Below are 20,668 nucleotides of genomic sequence, written 5' to 3' on the forward strand. Positions count from 1 at the left end.
GGCCCCCTCCCCCTCCACTTCAGCCAAGCGGAAAAGCCCCGTGGACCTCACAAGCCGCCAGGTCGGATAGCTGGGGAAAAAGCCCCAGCTCCCTCTGCCCTGAGGGGATCTACCTCAGAGATCCTGGGCTCGTCCAGGCCCATGCCAGGCCCCAGGCGTGCAGCAGGAAGCATGGGCCCCTTGAGCCCTGGGTGTGGTCGAGCCCCGCCCTGGCCGCAGCCCTAGCATAGCTGGAGGATTAGCTTGGCGTGTGTAGGGGTGCAGGGAACCTGAGGTTTGAGGGGAGAGAAGGAAGATATATACCAGGGAGTTAGACAGTAAGGGGGAAGGGAGAAAGGAGGACAGACAGACAGAGGTTGGAGAAGACAATGATGGAGAAAGCGAGAGAGGGCTGACAGACAGGGGTTCACAACAGTAAGAGGCTTTTCAGGGGTGTTGGCAAGAGTACAGAGCAGGGGGGCTTTTCAGTGACGGGAACAATGCTAGAAGAAGGTCCGTTGGTACAGAGAGTGGAGGACGCTAAGAAAGTTGCAAGCACAGCAAAGAGGTTCGTTGGCAGAAAGTTGAAAGGATGACAGGTTGTATTTTACTTTTTTATCCTTGTTTCTACATTTAACTCTAAATTTATTCACCTAAATAAACCCTGTTTTGATTATTTAATTAAGAGGCTTCTTAATCATTTGCTTATCAATTTGGGAGGGGAGCAGTGTAGAGAAAATTTTTAAAAGGCCCTAACAGATTGGCTTAGGAAATTAATAGCAATCAGATAGTCAAAAGTCCCCAGATTAGTCCTCCAGTTAGATTAGGCCCCGCCCAGTCAGACTAGCCCCAAATTAGTAAAAATATTCTTACATTTGAATGGCAACTATGAAGGGATCTATGACCCAATTATAATTTTTCTAAAGTTATAATTTTTCATAAGTACAGTTATAATTTTTTCCAGATTTGTTATATTTAATATTTTTTACAGTATCTGGAATATGTAATTTACAAGAGATTGCTTGAAAATGTAACATTGCAGATGGGGCTCTTAGGATCCCCCCAAATCATATTTGCATACTGAAAATGACATAATCTGCTCATTTTAATGGAAATTAGGTACAGTGCTTAGGCCCTTAGAAAGAAACCATTGTGACTTTCATTCAAGCAAGATTCTATGACAAAAACTTCTGAATTAAGCACTTCTTTTGAAAAAGAGAAACTAAATGACTAGAAGCATTGATTTGTTGGTATTATAAATTACAGCTAATAAAACAGTATTAAACTGCAAATTAGAAGGATAAAGAAAAAGCAAAGCATGTTAGTTGCAGATGGTGGTAATAGAGAAGTCTGTAGATTAAGAAATTATTCACCAACAGACTTCTCCTAGATGTTCTTGCAATATCCTTCTCCCCTTAAATTTGCTAATTAAATATTTGTTCACAATTTAGTTTTTAGATTAGTTCTATTTTTTTGCTATATTTTATTTGTCCAGTTCATAATAGATAAATAGATAAGAAGACACTGACCCAATGCAATACAACTTCTACTGATGTAAGGGAAGAAAAACACTAGATTATCATTACCTGATTATTTGATGGTTTGGCAGTCACTTGGTCTCATGGCTCTTTCTTCTCATCAGATGGCACTTTCCCTATTGATTTCTTCTTCTCCAAAGACGCGCTTCTCTCCAAGGAATCCCTCTTTTCTAACGACGGTTTCTTTTCTAACGACGGTTTCTTTTCTAATGACGGTTTCTTTTCTAACGATGGTTTCTTTTCTAACGACGGTTTCTTTTCTAAAGACGGCTTCTTCTCTTGGGAAACATTTGTTTGCTCTGAATCCTCTTGGTTGACCTCCTCTGTGACTTGTTCTTCTCCTGTTGCCAATGATTCTTTCTTTTCTTTCTCATCTTCATCAGGGAAACTCTTTGACTGTTTGACTCCAAGCTGTTCAAACATATTCAACCTATTTTCAACCACCTCACGAATCAACACTACAAAGAAAAAAATATGGATGAAAGGTGGTGTAAATAGACATGACTGTGGTTTTATGTTTTCAATATTAATAAACAAAAAGTTTACCAGCTTCAATATACTTTACTTTCTTATGATAAACTCTTTTAAGGATATTTAATATAAGTAGTATTTTTTTTTCTTACTGGCCCTTACTAGTCTAAATCATAAAATCACAGAACTTGAACTACAAGGGACTTTCAGAGACCACATGCGATTATGCATAAAGGTATTTAGACATAAATCTAATATTGAATTTTATGAAGAGGCCGAGAGAACGATTTTTAGCAAGGACTGAGGCAGGATTCTCCTGACTTAATTTCCCCAATATGACCCATGGAATGAAAACTATCCCACCTGGCTGATTTTAACCCTGGCTATCTATACAACTTCTGCCTGGAGTGCACATGAAGCTTAGGGAAGCATTATTCCATGAGAGCTCTGTCCCTCTTCTTTTATGGCAAATTCCTATAATCATGTCATTTGATTGGCATGAACACAATATTGGATTTTCGTCCCTTAGGTTAGTACTGCAAATGAGTTACTATAGTGAGATGCAGGTATAAGAATCTGGCTTTGTCATCTGTCTGCTATTAGTTATGCATTTTAAAATTAAATCAGACACACCTTAAGTATAACTTATTTGACATGCACTCTTATAACCTTAAATCCTTTTGATTCTTGCCCTTGCTTCTTTAACCTCTTGTTAAAATTTCCCATCCAGCCTTAAGACTTCAACTTCATGGCAGCTGTAGCCCATGCCTATATAGCTCTTCTCAACCCTCTGGACCAGTGCCTCCCCCCTCCCGTGATTTCTTTGACCCCGTTTAGCTTGAAGCAGTTACATAAGAAGAATCTTTGCCCCCTTTTCCCTTACATACAGAGAAATGGAGAATGATATGGAGTTGAGACATATCAAGGAATTAAAGGACTATTAAAGTTTAAACTGACCAACTAGCTATCAGGACAGACACACCTAAGAAGTAATAGAAGATTAAATTCTATAGCAGGAAAGTCAGTTAGGCATGGCTACTACCTGAGCTAGGAGACAGAGATAACCCCAGAGATTAGAACTATCCTTCTTCCTGACTCTCAGGAATCTTTCCCCCAACCCACCCCCAAAGGGAACTTTCCATAGTCAGGTGGTCACTCCAGCCATCCCCCCACTTTCCATCCTCTATAAAGACTTTGGCCTCCCTCCCGGTGGAGGAGAAATGTGCCTCAAAGAATTACATTATCTCTAAGTAATTTTTTCCTCTTGAGGGAAGTCTTTGACTTACCTCTTGGTCACTTTCTCTAGTGCCCAAATAAAAGACTATTTTATTCTAATTGAATTGTGTGTGAGAGTGGTAATTCTTTAAAGAGAAAGAAATACTTATGAATCCCCCCACCCCCCACCTATTTCCTCCAGGGACAAGATGAGTTTAAATTTTTTTTTCCTGGAGGAAGTTATGAGTTTGTTTTGCTTAGGACCAATACATCCCTTCATCTATTTTTTTTCTAATTTCCCTTTCTCCCCTTTCCTTCCTATTTCCCTGTTGAGAGGACTGTATTTCTGTGTGTGTGAGTGTCTGTGAGTGTCTGTGAGTGTGTGTGTGTGAGAGAGAGAGAGAGAGTGTGTGTGTGTGTTCTTTCCTTCTCTGGCCAGCTTGAATGACAGTAAGATTTGTATCAGCTACTCCCCTTTTTTCCTTGTCTCTACTGGTGTACACTAATTATGTGACATAATTTCTCCTAACCTTTTAGCTTCCACCCCACTTCCCCCTCCCCACTCAGTGCCTCTTCCCCTATCTTTCCAGTGTTAAGATCATTACGACATAATAGAACCATTCTCAGGCTTTCAATTAGACCCTCTCTATAACCAATACCTAAGGATGATCAGAGTTGGACACAGGTATCACCTCTGTATATTAAAATGTAAGAAGTTTAGTCTTGTTTAGTCTTTTATCATCATTTGTGCAACCTTTTTTTTTGGGGGGGATGAAGTGTGGGGGGGTAATGAGGGTTAAATGACTTGCCCAGGGTCACACAGCTAGTAAGTGTCAAGTGGCTGAGGCCAAATTTGAATTCAGGTCCTCCTGAATCCAGGGTCAGTGCTTTATCCATTGTGTCAACTAGCTGCCCCCGTGCAACCTTTTAACTCTTGTGTTTGAACTTCAAAGTTTCTACTCAGCTCTGGTCTTTCATTAGGACTGCTTGGAAATCCTTTATTTCAATGCCTTGAAGTCTTTTATTTCATTTAAGGTCTATCCTCACCTCCCCCCATGATTATATTCAGTTTTTCTGGGTAAATTAATCTTAGCTATAAGTCTATATATAACTTTCATTCTGGAATATTCCAAGTTCTCTATGAGGAAATTGTGGGAATTGAGTAAATCACACTGACTCCATTTTGTGATTCAATTCTGGATCTAGCTCAGTTTCCTTTCTATTCAATTATGGGTCTAGTTCAATTTCTGTTTTGTGAGAAAACCTTATTCAGTTATGGGAATTGTAAGAAAACTTTATTGCACTGTTTAAACCTAGCCCTGAAGGACTGGGAAGAGGAACCATCTCTATCTGTTGCTTAGAGACTTTTAAGGTCCTAGGCTATGCTGACCAGAAAACCAGTCAGATCCAAAGATTGTTGCAAAGTGTTTTCTCACAATTATATATCTCAAGCAATCCATGTCTTTTTTTTTTTTTAAGTGAGGCAATTGGGGTTAAGTGACTTGCCCAGGGTCACACAGCTAGTAAGTGCTAAGTGTCTGAGGCCGGATTTGAACCCAGGTACTCCTGAATCCAGGGCTGGTGCTCTATCCACTGAGCCACCTAGCTGCCCACAATTCATATGTCTTATCTGAAAACCAGCCCCATATTGGTCCATCAGTTATTGTTTCCATGTTCTTTTGATTGAATACAGACACCTGGAAAGAGTGGGTCAGCTCTTTTTCTGATTTTAGGGAACTATGTCTGCTTTGCTCTCCCCGCTCCCAAGTCTCCAAACTCACTTATTCCCCTCCCAACTCAGAAAAGCCCCCAATCTTTACTCCAATTAGAAATCAGATGATCTAATTTTGTATTCTGGTTTGTATCCTGCTAATTGTTTGTTTTTAATGCATAAATATTTGTTTCCCCCCTGTATTTGGAGTCCAGTGCCAAGCTGAGGAGACCTGGTTTAGATTTGTTGTGCAACCGGCTTGCTTAATAAAATCACATGCTTGGAAGCTTGAACTTTGTTTCCTAAGTCATTTCAGATTTCACTCATCACATTTGCTTCTTTATAGTGCAGGCTGTTAAATCTTATGGGATTCTGACGATCACTCCTTAGTACTTGAATTTTTTCTTTTTGGCTACTTGTAGTATTTTTTCTTTCTTTGATCTAGAAGTTCTGGATTTTGGCTTTATTATTTCTTTGAGTTTTCATTTTGTAGTTTCTTTTAGGAGGCAACTATTGGATTCTACTTCTTTTTTTTTTTTTTTTTGCTCGGGGCAATGGGGGTTAAGTGACTTGCCCAGGGTCACACAGCTAGTAAGTGTCAAGTGTCTGAGGCCGGATTTGAACCCAGGTACTCCTGAATCCAGGGCTGGTGCTCTATCCACTGAGCCACCTAGCTGCCCACAATTCATATGTCTTATCTGAAAACCAGCCCCATATTGGTCCATCAGTTATTGTTTCCATGTTCTTTTGATTGAATACAGACACCTGGAAAGAGTGGGTCAGCTCTTTTTCTGATTTTAGGGAACTATGTCTGCTTTGCTCTCCCCGCTCCCAAGTCTCCAAACTCACTTATTCCCCTCCCAACTCAGAAAAGCCCCCAATCTTTACTCCAATTAGAAATCAGATGATCTAATTTTGTATTCTGGTTTGTATCCTGCTAATTGTTTGTTTTTAATGCATAAATATTTGTTTCCCCCCTGTATTTGGAGTCCAGTGCCAAGCTGAGGAGACCTGGTTTAGATTTGTTGTGCAACCGGCTTGCTTAATAAAATCACATGCTTGGAAGCTTGAACTTTGTTTCCTAAGTCATTTCAGATTTCACTCATCACATTTGCTTCTTTATAGTGCAGGCTGTTAAATCTTATGGGATTCTGACGATCACTCCTTAGTACTTGAATTTTTTCTTTTTGGCTACTTGTAGTATTTTTTCTTTCTTTGATCTAGAAGTTCTGGATTTTGGCTTTATTATTTCTTTGAGTTTTCATTTTGTAGTTTCTTTTAGGAGGCAACTATTGGATTCTACTTCTTTTTTTTTTTTTTTTTGCTCGGGGCAATGGGGGTTAAGTGACTTGCCCAGGGTCACACAGCTAGTAAGTGTCAAGTGTCTGAGGCCGGATTTGAACTCAGGTCCTCCTGAATCCAGGCCCAGAGCTTTATCCACTGTGCCACCTAGCTGCCCCCGCAGTCATCTATTTTTGCTGTGAGACATCTTACATTTTTTTCATCCTTTTGATTTTGTTTTAATATTTCCTTTTGTGTCATGGAATCACTGACTTCTACTTGGTCCATTCTAATTTTCATAGTTTTTTGCTTAAACAAGGTTTTATATCTCTTAAATTGTTCATTCCCTTTCAATTTCTTTATTCCATAGCTTTCACTTCTTTTCCAATGTTTCCTCTAGCTCTCTTACTTATTTTGAAAAACACTTTGAATACTTAAAAAAAATTCTTGCTTCAATTTTTTGAAAAATTCTAGTTGAATGTATAACCAAGCTGGTTTTTTCTTTGAAGATTTACTTGTAGATGTTTTGGGGCACTCTCTTCTTCTGGGTTTGTATCTGGAGTGTCCTGTCACTATAATAGATTTTTATGTTGGGATTCCTGATTTCTTTGCACACTGAGGGGCTTCCTGGTATCCTTATGACATTGTGTCCTTACCAGTGGAGTATGTGTGTGGTACTATGCTCACATTTCATGGTTGATCTATTTTTCTCCCAGTCATAACCCATTCCCCACTTATACTATCCTTACATTGCTTCTAAATAATCCTTTATTTGTAGCAGGTTATAGTTTACTCAAGCTGACCATGAACCTTTACATTATACTGAGATTCTCAACTTTTAAAAGACTTATTATTTTTATTTTAAAAAATAAGATCTATTGATGTTTTCTGCTATTATATCAGTCTCATACATAGTCAGAAATGACATAATCCCTGCCCTCAAAGAGCTTATATTCTCTTTTGGTGTTCTTTTGATTTTACCTCATTTCTTTCTCTTTTTTTTTTGCTGGGCAATGAGGATTAAGTGACTTGCCCAGAGTCACACAGCTAGTAAGTGTCAAGTGTCTGTCTGAAGCTGGATTTGAACTCAGGTCCTCCTGAATCCAAGGCCAGTGCCTTATCCACTGTGCCACCTAGCTGCCCCTACCTCATTTTTTTTAAAAATAATTTTTTTAGACACGACACTTACTAGCTGTGTGACCCTGGGCAAGTCACTTAACCCTCATTGCCTCGAGAGAAAAAAAAAAAGAAAAAATAATTTTTGATTTATCCTTATCTAGTCTGTCCCATGATTTACTCTTCTTCTTCTTCTTTTTTTGCAGGGCAATCAGGGTTAAGTGACTTGCCCAGGGTCACACAGCTAGGTAAGTGTCAAGTGTCTGAGGCTGGATTTGAACTCAGGTCCTCCTGAATCCAAGGCCAGTGCTTTATCCATTGCGCCACCTAGCTGCTCCCCTCTTCTATTTTTTTTTAAAACCAGTACCAAATAGGTTTCATAATTAGAGCTATATAGTATAGTTTCAGGGCTAGAAATACTATTCTCCCTTTCATTCTAACATTTTTCATTATTTCTCTTTTCTTCCTTCAAATGGATTTTATTATTATTTTGTCTTGGTCTATCAAGTATCCCTACCATTTGATATAAATAATATTAACCTATAACTGAATTTACATGGTATCATCATTTTTTGATATAATGGTCTGGTCTAGCTAGGAATGCTGCATTATTTAAGTTATTTATTTCACTAAAGAGTGTTTTTATTACTTTTATTATTAAATTTTCTTTCTTATAAATAGTTTATTGATGATTTTTGCTTTTTACACTTCAGTTATTTTCCAAACCATCATCTCTGCCCATACCTCTTGCCAGTTTGCCTCTTGACACCCCACATTCTATCTAATCTCAACTGGTCCTCACTCCAGCTGCTAATTCTTCTTTCTACTTTGTATATACTCTGTGTGTGTGTGTGTGTGTGTGTGCATGCACGCACATGTGCGCATTTATTTATTTATTTGTTTGACTATCATCTCCTCCATTAGATTGTAAGGTCCTTGAGAGCAGAAACCACTTTTACATTTTCTGTGTATCACCAGCACTTAGCCCAAGATCTGGTATATAGTAAGTATTTAATAATTGCTTGCTTATTGTTTGATATAAGTTGAACCCATCTTTACAGTATAAAAGGACAGTTCAGCAAAACCAACCAACAGTATCTGACAATACTTGCAACATTCTAAAAAGGACTTAATGAAAACTAAACAAAAATAACTTACTGTCGAGTACTAATCTTCCCACCATGTTGTATTCAATTGCCTTATCTACTTCATGCATCAACCATGGTAGGAATCCAATCTCAATATCTATAAGATAAGAAAAACAAATTCTAAAAATGCAATTTAAAAAATCAATCATTCCTAGAAGACAGAAGAATCTGTGTTTTCCTAATATATGAGTGTATACTCATCACCTACAATAACAGAATTTTCTTTAAGACAGTAAGGTTAAGCAACTGAAGATAGAAGAACAATCTTTGGATCTGATCCATCACAGCTAGGAAGTGTCTGAGATCAGATTTGAACTCAGGTCTTCCTGCCTCCAGGCCTGGTGTTCTATTCACTGAGCTGCCATTCTTACTTTATAGATGAGTAGTAAATAAGATTCTAAGAAAGACTTAGTCTTGTTTTATTTTCTTTATCCTACCTGCTTCTCCCATTGTTGCACATAGTTATTTGCATAATGAGCTCACTTAAGAAAAATGTATGCTTAAGGATATTTTTTCTTTAAATATTTTGTTGATTCTTTCAAAAAAGTCTGTTATTTCCCAGCAGTTCACCACCCCTCACCTCACCTCACTCAAAAGAACACAAGCAAAAATAAAACCAACAAAACCAGAATGGTGGAGCTATTTTTACAAGGAAGGTAACAGACATGAACCAGGGGTCACAACAAGACCCTCCAATGCTAAGATTGTTGTGTATATATTTTTTACTAAGAAATCACTGGCTTTCTCCTCTTAGTCCTGCCAGCCAAATAGGGAGGACTGCTAATCAAAAGTCAGCATCTTAAGCACGAATGGATCAGGGAAGGAAGGCAATAGAAGGATTTAATTTATTTAGACTTATTTCTCATTGTCCAAACTAGACGGAAAGGGTAGATTTTTTTCTGAGCTTGAGGGATCCTGTCCAAACCAGCCTTTTGGAGTAGATCAGAAAGTGGGGGTAAAAAGAAAAAAAAGACAAGTCTAGAAAACAGCTAGAAGGGACCTTTAATAGATTATCTAGGCCAGCTGCTTCCCATTTTATGGCTGAGGAAACTGTGGCCCAAAGATCTTATGTGACTTCCCTATGATCACCCAGCTAACCAGTCCTGGGGTCCCTGACTTAGTAATGACAAGCAGGAAGTACAGTGATGCCTTACAGGTCTATGCCACTGATGTAATTTCCTCTGCTTTTCTGGAGGAACACCAGAGTGCTTGGCAAGGGAGAGTTTACATAGATAAGAATTCTGTTTGAGTTAAAAGCTATTTGATCACATTAAAACCTGAACCATCAGGAAGACCAGTCTTCTGGCACTCTCAAGTATTTAAAACAGCTCTGAATCTTGAAATAGGTCAGGGGTGGTGGGAGTTGGCTTGGGCGAGGGTGGAGAAAGGAAGAAGAAATTTTGGTAGCAAAGTAGGTCCTGGATAGCAAACAACAAATAAATCATCAAAGAATTGAAGACCTAAAGATTATATCTCACAGTCTTTCCACTGAAAGTTGAGAAATGTGGGAGAATTAACAGAAAAGAAAAAGGGAAAAGTAGAGAGAAAAGGAAAGAGAACACTGAAGATTAGAAACAATGGCAGCCATGGCTGAAATAAGAAGTAGAAACAGTCAGGAACAGACACTATGTTAAGAAAAAAAGCATTGACTCTGAAGAGAAGATGGAAGAGCTCTGTTGTCTTGGGGCAGAAGGACTAACACCCACATCTCTGTAGCCCTTTAAAGCACAGGGAAAGGGAATCTTTCCTATATATCACAAATTATTACATAATATTATTGAAAATTGGTGCTATCTAGGAGCTGACATATCAAACAGAACTACTACAAACCTCTTTCTATAGGGTCATAGAAGTAGCCACCATCTCTGAGGTTGCTAAAGACAGATGGAAGGAGGTCAGCCAGGTAAATCTTAGCATATGCTCGAGCTGCAATTTTCTGTGAAGTCTCATTCTGTTTATGTAATACTATTAGTTGTTGTTGTCTCCGACGTTCCTACCAAAAGAATAAAAATACTGATGGAAACTTGTGTTTATCTAGTTTTTCCAGGCATACCAATAAGAGTATCGTCCTGAAATTTATTCTCTTTACTCTTATTGCTGCTCCAATGTAGAACCTGGTGAAGAAAATGCACCAAAGTGGTTAAAGCCCTACTTGTATCAAAATAGAAAGTAGGCTATCTGTTTGTTCATATTTCTTGTTAATGTTATCATGTATGGTATATGGAATCCTTATTTCAACCTTGCCTACTTTACACAAGTATGTGATATAAACTTTTAAGATGAGACTCATTACCCATGCAGGACCTATGTAGACTGGGTTCTCCTATGCATAGGGGAGAACACTGGCAAAAACCAGCTTTACTCAGTGAAAAGGAGAAAGGACTCATTCTATTTCCATTTTCTAGTTCAAACAAAGACTAATGAAACAGTCCTATTAGTTACCTGAAATGGTGCTTCATGGATCTCCACCTCCAGGACATGTATCTGTCCTATTAATATTCAGGGATGCTAGTAAAATAGTTATTACAACGTGCTTTCTGAGTGCACAGAAAGAAGGTCCTGCAAAGATCCAAGGAGAATGGGAAACATGACCCTAATAGTCACGGGTGGAAACGCTGCTCTGTTCTCTGTCCCTGCCTCTTTTCAAAGCGTGTGTCCAGGGTTTTACTTGAATGTTGGGCTATTTGACAACATGCACAATGATTCCGTAAAATAGTACTAGAGTGTTATTTAATAAATTGTTGTGTTCAGTGCACTTATGAAGTAAGCTATGGTTCTGGTGGTCAGAAAGAGGTAATGAAGGTACCAAGTGTGTATGACCACAGCAGTTTAACCAGCAGGAGAATATGATTCACTTATAAATATCTAACAAATAACACTGAATGAGTTCAAGTGATAACAAACTGAATGTATGAGAAATATTATTTAATAGATAATATTAAAAATGAAAAATTCTAGAATATGGGTCAAAATTTGATCATGATATATTTACTATTGCTTAGAGTCTCCATTGCAGCTGATTAAAAGGAGACATTATTGGGTTTTTTTGTTTGTTTGGGGTTTTTTTTTGGTGAGGCAATTGGGGTTAAATGACTTGCCCAGGGTCACACAGTTAGTAAGTGTTAAGTATTTGAGGTCGGATTTAAACTCACGTCTTCCTGAATCCAGGGCCAGTGCTCTATCCACTGCGCCACCTAGCTGCCCCAACATTATTGATATATTCAATGTCTTGGACTGTCTTTTCTGGGAATCCAAGGCTAAATTAGAGCTAAACAGAAACTCAATTCACGAGCCCTAAGTTATTAGTTCTGTGATAATGCAGTTCACAAAAGGTACTGTGGTCTAAGTATAAGAGAGTAAGCTGGCCAGTAAGTATTCCAAGTCCTTTTTTCAACCAGTCTTCAAATATTTCCATTTAACAGGAGAATCCCAAAGTAATTTAATGCACAAGAGCAGTAAGTAGGAACAACAAAGGGAGGACTCAACACTTCTGTACCTTTTCTTTCTGGTGGCGCCTCTCTTGCTCTTCAAGTCGCTGTACTTCTGCAAGTTCCAGATTCCGTAATTCTTCAAACTGTTGTTGTTGCAAATGTAGTTCAGCCAATTCTTCTTCCTCCATGACTTCCAGCAAAGCTTGTTCAATGGTCTTTCCCACCAAAACTTCTAACATTGGTTTGACTTCAATGTCAAAGTTAAACAACTTAGGAACCCAAAAGAAATCAGTTATTAGCTTCTCAAGTTCCAATCATTATATAGCAGAACAGTTATTTTAATTGCAGATACTGGAGGCATGATCATATCACAGCTAAATTAAATCCACATAGGGACCCATGAAGATATAATAATGAACCTTCATATTTTTTTTTTTTGGCAAGGCAATGAGGGTTAAATGATTTGCCCAGGGTCACACAGCTAGTAAGTGTAAAGTGTCTGAGGCCAGATTTGAACTCAGGTCCTTCTGAATTCAGGACCGGTGCTTTATTCACTGAGCCACCCAGCTACCCCCAATGGACCTTCATTTAAAAAAATTTTAAGATCCAACTATGTAATTCAAGGAAAAATATCCTTGTTTTAATACTGTTTTTCCTGAAAGATTCTCACATCTCACTAGTAGCAGGATAGAAAAGACCTCAGCAATATCTAATAGTAAATGTTTAAGTGGTTAGCTTTCTCCTCTCTTCTGTATGCCTACCCCCTGAAATATTTTTTTTTTTTTTTAGTGAGGCAATTGGGGTTAAGTGACTTGCCCAGGGTCACACAGCTAGTAAGTGTTAAGTGTCTGAGGCCGGATTTGAACTCAGGTACTCCTGACTCCAGGGCCGGTGTTCTATCCACTGCGCCATCTAGCTGCCCCCCCCCCCGAAATCTTTAACTTCACTTCTCCTATTTTCTTTTTTTTGTTTTTGTTTTTGTTTTTTTGTTTTGTTTAGGCAATGGGGGTTAAGTGACTTGCCCATGGTCACACAGCTAGTAAGTGTCAAGTGTCTGAGGCCGGATCTGAACTCAGGTACTCCTGAATCCAGGGCCGGTGCTTTAACCACTGCGCCATCTAGCTGCCCCCTCCTATTTTCTTAATAGCAGTTGTTTGAGGTTATTTTCCCAAGGGTGTATAGATCCCCTTCTAAGTCAGCATATTTATGAATTGCAAAAGAATGTGAAAACTACAATTACCTTAAGATTTTCTTAAACTATACTGGATTATTCTAATTGCAAATCTAGCTTCACTTGCATCTTTAGAGCAGAATGTTCTTCCTTATTTCATACTAGACTACTTCACTAAATTAAAAAAAATTATGCTAAGAATATTTTTGAAAATTTAGGTTTTGAATGTCATCAAAGTAAAATCAAAACTATAATAGTGGAAGCCATTTCTAGGCATGCCTGGATCAAACAGCTCTAGATAATTTGTGGAATGATATCCAATTTATTGTACTTTTCTGTATAAGAACTACTACTTGTAAAGTGTCCATACAAATACTTCTCTCTTTCAAACTTTCTTGTTACTGTTAAGGGCCCACCATCATGCTGTCATTCTCAACTCCTTTCACTTACATGTCCTACATCCACTCCACTTAGCTGCTAAAATTATTTTCCTCAAGTGTAGGTCTTAGTATGTCAGTCCTTCCCCCTTCTCTGTTGAGTACTCCGGTGATCACATATTACCATCAGGATCAAATATGAAGTCCTTTGGTTGGCACTTACAACAATCTTGGCCCTTTGCTAATTTTTCAATCTTACTGTCTCTTGTATTTTATGATCTGGCTACACTGGTCTACTTAAAATTCCTTGCAGACGTTTCATCTCCTAGCAGGTACTTGGGGTCAAGAAGACTTGAGCGAAATCCTGCCTCAAACATTAACTATTTGGGTAACTAGGCAAGTCATGTGTCCTTTTTCTGCCTTAGTTTTCTCATCTGTAAAGTGGGGATAATAATGTCACCCTTCTTACAGGGTCATTGTGAGGATAAAATGAGATTACAAAAAGCACTTAACTTTTAACATTCCAAAGAACTCCTGACGTTACAAATAAATGCCAGTCATTGTTTACCAATCTCTGTACCTTTTACTGGCTATCTCCTATGCCTGACATGTTCTCTTTCCCCATTTTCACTTTTTGGAATCTCTGGCTTCTTTTAAGACTTCCCTCCAATGTCACTTCCCACAGGAGGTTTTTCCATCTACTCTGTATATATCTTGTATGTGCTCCCTCAAATGTAAACCTCTTGAAGGCAGGAAATGTTTTGGCTTTCTTTGTATTCCAAGTACTCAGCACATTGCCTGGCGTGCAGCAAGCACTACATAAATGCTTGTTGACTTACAAACAATCACTTAATCTAGATCTCTTTTATGAACAGAAAGACATAACTGATGGAATACTGAAAAGGTTACCTTACCTCGCCTTCTAATATTTGGGTGGCTACATCTTTGCCAGTTTTGGCTGGGATAAAAAGTGGTGTTGGTGGTCTGTCCAGAAATGCATCGGTTTGACATTCCATATCAACTTCTATTATGCGGTCAGCAAGCTCTTCTAGATATAACTCTAAGAAGAAATACCACAAACACTGTTTAAGTTTTTAGCATACTCTAACATTATGTGTATTATTTGAAATTTGAATGACTAAGAAAGAATATTATCCTTAAAACCAAAATGATCAAATGTGAGATCCAGTTTAAACACCCAATTAAGGTTTCATATGTATTCTAGGGGATAACATACTTAATTTATGATATTTATTAAGTTGTATGTGCTAAGTACTATAAAGGGAACATTAATAAGGGAGGATATAGTAGTAGATAGTTAATAGTAGTAGTATAAGAGTCAAATGTATAAGTGAGGATGGAAAATTAATAAACATATAGGAATGAAGTTCCAGTGTATAGAATTATAAAACAATTCTCAATATTTTAAAAAGAACATCACTCATTAACCTACCAGATGTTATGTTTCCTCCCTGGTTCTTAAATACATAAATTTGATCAAATCTTACCTTAGAGAGATATGTGGCTCACTCTGGTATATGGTTCTCATAATGTGAATAAATTCCTAGAATTTAGCTTTCACAAAATGAAACATCAATAAATTATTTTGGTGATATAAGTACACTGAGTCTTACTCTCTGATTTTTGGGTTAAAAGCACAGACCTGGGCTTTGAGGTAAGGAAGTGGGGCAGTCTACTCAGAATGCGGTCTTTCCCTTAGAGGGAGGATTAGGATACATATAATTATTCAGAGGCTGCTGAATCAGTAAGAGGTAGAGCTACTGACCACCAAAGAAGTTATACCACTCAGGAGTGGTGTGTTAAAAGGTACCTGTGTTCTGCTTCCTCTAAAATGGTGTATTTGTAAAAGTATAAGGTTGTTTAGTTAAGTCTTAAAAAGAAAACAGTGTGGGGCAGCTAGATGGCGCAGTGGATAGAGCACCGGCCCTGGATTCAGGAATACCTGAGTTCGAATCCGGCCTCAGACATTTAACACTAGCTGTGTGACCCTAGGCAAGTCACTTAACCCCAATTGCCTCACCAAAAAACAAAAACAAAAAACAGTAGGGGGCAGCTAGATGGCGTAGTGGTTAAAGCGCTGGCCCTGGATTCAGGAGTACCTGAGTTCAAATCCAGCCTCAGACACTTAACACTTACTAGCTGTGTGACCCTGGGCAAGTCACTTAACCCTCATTGCCCCCCCCCCAAAAAAAACAACAAAAGAACCAAAAAACCCCCCCAAAAAACAAAAAAACAAAAAGAAAACAGTGCAAAGTCCAGTGTCCAGGGATCACTCTAGTTAATTTACAATCCTAGCAGAAGTGGTCAGCTCCTGTCATATGTACTGTGGCCATCCAAGATTCAGGACAAAAGATACTGGGCTAATCTTTATCACATGTTAGCAACATATTCCCTGAAGTCTCTGTTTTAACAGTAATAAATTATAACTAGTTATGCTCCTTGTGAACATAATTAAGCTGGGATTCTTTTCTGTTCCTGGAAACATGTAACTTCACTGTAAGAGCTGGTATAGTACAGTAAAATTTAAGGAACAGAATCTATTGTCTCACTTGGAAGAGGGAAAGGAGAAGTGGAGGGATTATAAAATTAAAGCTCTATAGTTCTATAATTCTAGAAATATATTTTGAAATGATCTTGTGTAATTTCCTGGAAAATAGTGTTTCTGTGCCTTTTTTCAGATTAATACTATAATTTAAATTAGCTTTCTAAGCTATATGTTCTAGTTAGCACCGTTGTTTTTTTCATTTTGTTGCATATTCTGTTACTTTTGATTTGCTTTCCAGAATGTAAATTTTATTTTTCATATATTCTCAGCTTGTATCCAAAATTTCCACCACGATCTCCATGTTGTTGATTTTCATTATGAATTTATCTTATTTTCTTTACTGACAGATCTCTAATTACAGATATCTTTCTTTACTGAAAGAACCTCCCCATTCCTGCTTTAAAAAAAAATGTATCCTTTAAAAATTGATATCATTGTTTTAACACCACATTTGTTTCCAAAAATTCTCCTCTCCATCTTCTACCCACTGAGCCATATCTTGTCAAAGAATAAAGAAGAAAAAACCCCAATAAAATTAGCCAACACATTGAATAGGCAACATTTCATAGTCATTATCCCCTACTTCTGAAACAGAAGGAGGGAAGAGCATTTTCTAACTTTTTTCCAGGGCCAAATTTGGTCATCACAGCATTTGGTTTCATTGGAGAAGTAAACAGAGTGATTGTTAAATTGGCAAAGGAGACCAAGATGTTTGGGGCTAAATCACTCCTATCTATCTGCTGCCGCTTTCTTGTACACTCACTCCAACACCAAGATCTGGGGAAAGCTTAGGGAGAGTTATTGGGATTGACAGTCACTTGAAGAATTTAAATGCCAAATTAGATGCCAATATAGATGTCTTCTCTGGAAGCCTCAGGGATAGGAGGAACAGGCCAAAATCATGACTCTGTTGGGGGTAGGTGTAGCGAGAAGCAACTGTTACTGTGCGATTCTACAAAGAAATGGTAGGTGGGTCCTAACGACCTTGATACACATGACGGGATGTGCCTCCACAGAAGATGAAGAATGAAGGGAGGAAGGGAATGGTCCCAGTTAAAGGAAAATAATAGAGTGGAGCACCTGAGTTAAAACATTCTGTGAGTGCAGAGACAGTTATATAATTTGGCACTGGCTCTTTGCAACAGATACCCAAAAGGGCAAATTCCCATTAATGTCTGCAACTTAGAGGTTCAAACACTGTTAATGAGGACTAACTAGCTGTTCTCTGATAAGGCAGATGCTTGTATTCTCCCCAGACAACATCTTTAGTTGCCATTTGACAGCTTGGAACCACTCCTTTAGCCAATAGTAGAAATTAAGGATTGTGGATAAGACAAGACAGTGATGGCATTAACTTTGGCCTTCTGATCCTAATAAAACTAATTCCTTACCAACGTCCCCCACAGAGACTATCAGTATATGTTCTTTGCCTTGGTTTTGGATTTTTCTAAGTGCTTTGTTATTAGTGTGATATACCTGAAAGGAGTCTTAGTGGCTGCAACCAAGTATATATATATATATATATATATTTTAGTGAGGCAATTGGGGTTAAGTGACTTGCCCAGGGTCTCACAGCTAGTAAGTGTTAAGTGTCTGAGGCTGGATTTGAACTCAGGTACTCCTGACTCCAGGGCCAGTGCTCTATCCACTACGCCACCTAGCTGCCCCCAAGTATATATATTTTTCAATCTTAATAGTATTTTTTTTCCAGTAACATGTAAAGACAGTTTTCAACATTTATTTTTATTTATTTATTTTTTTTAAGTGAGGCAATTGGGGTTAAGTGACTTGCTCAGGGTCACACAGCTAGTAAGTGTTAAGTGTCTGAGGCTGGATTTGAACTCAGGTACTCCTGACTCCAGGGCCGGTGCTCTACTAACTGCGCCATCTAGCTGCCCCTCAACATTTATTTTTATAACATTTTGAGTTCCAATTTTTCTCCCTCCTTCCCCTTCCCCCTCCCCAAGACAGAAAGAAATCTGATATAGGTTATATAAGTACAATCACATTAAATATATTTCTGTATTAGTCATGTGCAACCAAGTATATACTGGTCAAGGGATGGAATAAAGCAGTCTGGTTGGCCAAGAACTCCTTCCCTGAGGCAGGAGGGACATAAAGAAATAGCTAATGACTGATGAATTCAGAGGAGTAACTTCTGATGACCCAAGGAATTCTACTAGTCCACATGGGCATTTTCATTTAACACATTCAGTAATACATAGGGACTGCTTGACTTCAATTGGTGCATTTGTATAGGGTGCTAGCTTTGTTTATTCCTAAGGGTAAATAGTACAAACCTCAATGCAGTTTAGAATGTTGGCAGAGGTGGCCAGCAACTAGTTATACCTCATATGTACATGTCATGGGAGGCTGTGCCATGAAGCTGACATATGCCCTTGCTTATAACTTTTCCCCTTCAATTTAAAACTTTTTCAAATTTATGTTTGTTCTTTTACAACCCATTCATTTCTGAATATCCCTGCTTCCCTACCCAGTGAGCCTCTATTTGGAAAAGCCTAAAAAACAACAACACAAAACACCATATTGACTGCACTGACAGTATGTGCAATATATTGCAAACCCATCATTTCCTACCTCTCCAATAGCCTTGGTTCTAAAATCCATAAATGATTTGTAGGCCTGTTCCTTGTCAGTGTGGGCTGTGCTTTTGTTCTTCGAAATCCCCAAGTATACTAGAAAGGACATCATGAATAGGATCAAAAACTCCTCAAAGCAGGGATTGTTCCGTTTTGTTGTATGCCCAGTATAAAGCATGGTACTATATATATTTTAGGTAGTTATTAAATGTTTGTTGAATAAAAACAAAGAGGATCTACTGTCTCACTGTGAGAAAGCAAAGTTAGGTTCAAGAAAATCTTGATAATTGTAGATTAAAAGAATCTATGGATTATTTCAGTTTAGGTAGACTGGGGTGTGGTGGAGGTAGAGGCTTCTATATGGAGAGGAGGAGAAAGCAAGAAGAGAAGGAGCAGGAATTAGCTGGTCAGTAAAACCAGATTTGGGTCTCGACTGGAGAAGTGACAGATCAGATGAAGATTGGATCCTCCCCTATTTCTGCAACTATGGATGGGGCGGGGGGGGGGTATAGAAAGGAACATCAAGCAAAATAGAACTGTGAGGGTCTATCACATCCTGGCATATAGACTCACAATAGCTTTGTTACCTGTGAGTGTGGGCTCAGCTCCCTGAAAACCCAACTAGGTGGTAGAAGAGAAAAAGGATCAGGTTTTCTTCTTCCTTTGCCAAACTCCTTCCCTGAATTAACTGTAATAATCATATTCACAATGTGCTACATTCTAGGTCAGCTCTATTGTTTGTTCCAGTACAATAATTCAACAAATACAAGTATTTATTAAGTGCCTACTATGTAACAAATTGAAAGACTACAATCCTCTACTATACCCTAAACCAAGGCTGAGGGCCTAACAATAACTACAGAACACATACCTATCTGTAGGAAGGAGAGTCATAATAAGAACTGGTGTTGACCTAAGTTTAAGGTTATAGTCTGCCCTTCTTCAACCGGCAGGGCATTTCCTTATCCTCCACCATCTTTCAAAAATCAGCTCAGCAATCAAATCTGTTAGTTCTTTTGCTACCCTACAATGTTCTATTGTGGAAATTGATCACTTAAATCCAATGAGAGTAACTTGATGCCTTTTTGCTACTGCTTCACTTATCTTGAGATAAGCTCACTGTTTTGTTCTATATTTTCTAAAACTCATTTGAGAAAACAGAAGCAAAGTAAGAATTCAGTTGTTTATCCCCTTTCTATTTTTCCATCTACCCCAAGGAGGAATACTAACCTTTCTTTGCTCTCTTACTCTAGGAAGGCCCCAAATAATCCTTCAGTTGTCCTTAGTATTCACCTCCAGACTCAGCTCATTCTAGGCTATGGTGTTTCCGAAACTTCTTATGGGTCTAGGCTACCTTTTTGTATTCATTCCATGTGCTTGCTTTGCTTTAAGCTGGTGCATTTCCTGAGGAGTCATGTTGGTTTCTTTAGGAAGCACTTCCTTTTCCCTTGATAAGAATCATTTGTTTATATCTTCACTTTCAATTTTTAAAAATATTTTACTTTTTGTTCCAATTACATGTAAAATTTTTTGACATTCATTTTTTTAAAATTTAGAGCACCAAATTTTTTCCCTCCTTCCCTCCCATCCCCTTTCATTGAGAAGGCAAGCAACTTTGCTATAGGTTATACATGTTCAGTCATGCAAAACATTATTTTCATATTAGTCATGTTGCAAAAGACTGCCCCCCCCAAACCACAAAACCAATAAAAACAAAGAAAGTTTTAAAAAAAGGATGCTTTGATCTGTATTCAGACTTCATCAGATCCTTCTCTAGAAGTGGATAGCATTTTCATCATGATTTCTTTGAAATTGTCTTAGATCACTGTATTGCTGAGAATACCTAAATCATTTACAGTTGATCATCATAAAATATTGCTGTTACTATGTACTATGTTCTCCTGGTTCTGCGCACTTCACTTTGCATCAGTTCATGTATTTTCCAGAGTTTATTGAAAGCATCCAAATTGTCATTTCTTATAGCAGAATAGTATTCCATCACAATCACATACCACAACTTGTTCAGTCATTCTCCAATTGATGATCACCCCCTCAATTTCCAAT

At 38.1% G+C, this 20,668-nt stretch overlaps 1 protein-coding gene across 2 annotated transcripts in view; it reads right to left on the minus strand.

Moving 5' to 3' along the window:
- The window catches only part of RSPH3 (radial spoke head 3), an 87,984-nt gene that overhangs the window by 31,902 nt on the left and 35,414 nt on the right, over positions 1–20,668 (minus strand). For both annotated transcript variants that reach the window (XR_006356193.1, XM_043999354.1), the window contains exons 4-8: positions 14,353–14,498; positions 11,956–12,159; positions 10,290–10,452; positions 8,470–8,556; positions 1,566–1,975 (exon numbers count right to left, since the gene is read on the minus strand). Coding sequence is in view for 1 of the 2 variants with exons in the window: in XM_043999354.1 (XP_043855289.1) it covers positions 1,599–1,975; positions 8,470–8,556; positions 10,290–10,452; positions 11,956–12,159; positions 14,353–14,498 (977 nt within the window). In the remaining variant the exon portion in view is untranslated. The remainder of the gene's footprint in view (positions 1–1,565; positions 1,976–8,469; positions 8,557–10,289; positions 10,453–11,955; positions 12,160–14,352; positions 14,499–20,668) is intronic.

Source organism: Dromiciops gliroides, chromosome 4 (genome assembly GCF_019393635.1).
Source record: "Dromiciops gliroides isolate mDroGli1 chromosome 4, mDroGli1.pri, whole genome shotgun sequence".
Lineage (NCBI taxonomy): Eukaryota > Metazoa > Chordata > Mammalia > Microbiotheria > Microbiotheriidae > Dromiciops > Dromiciops gliroides.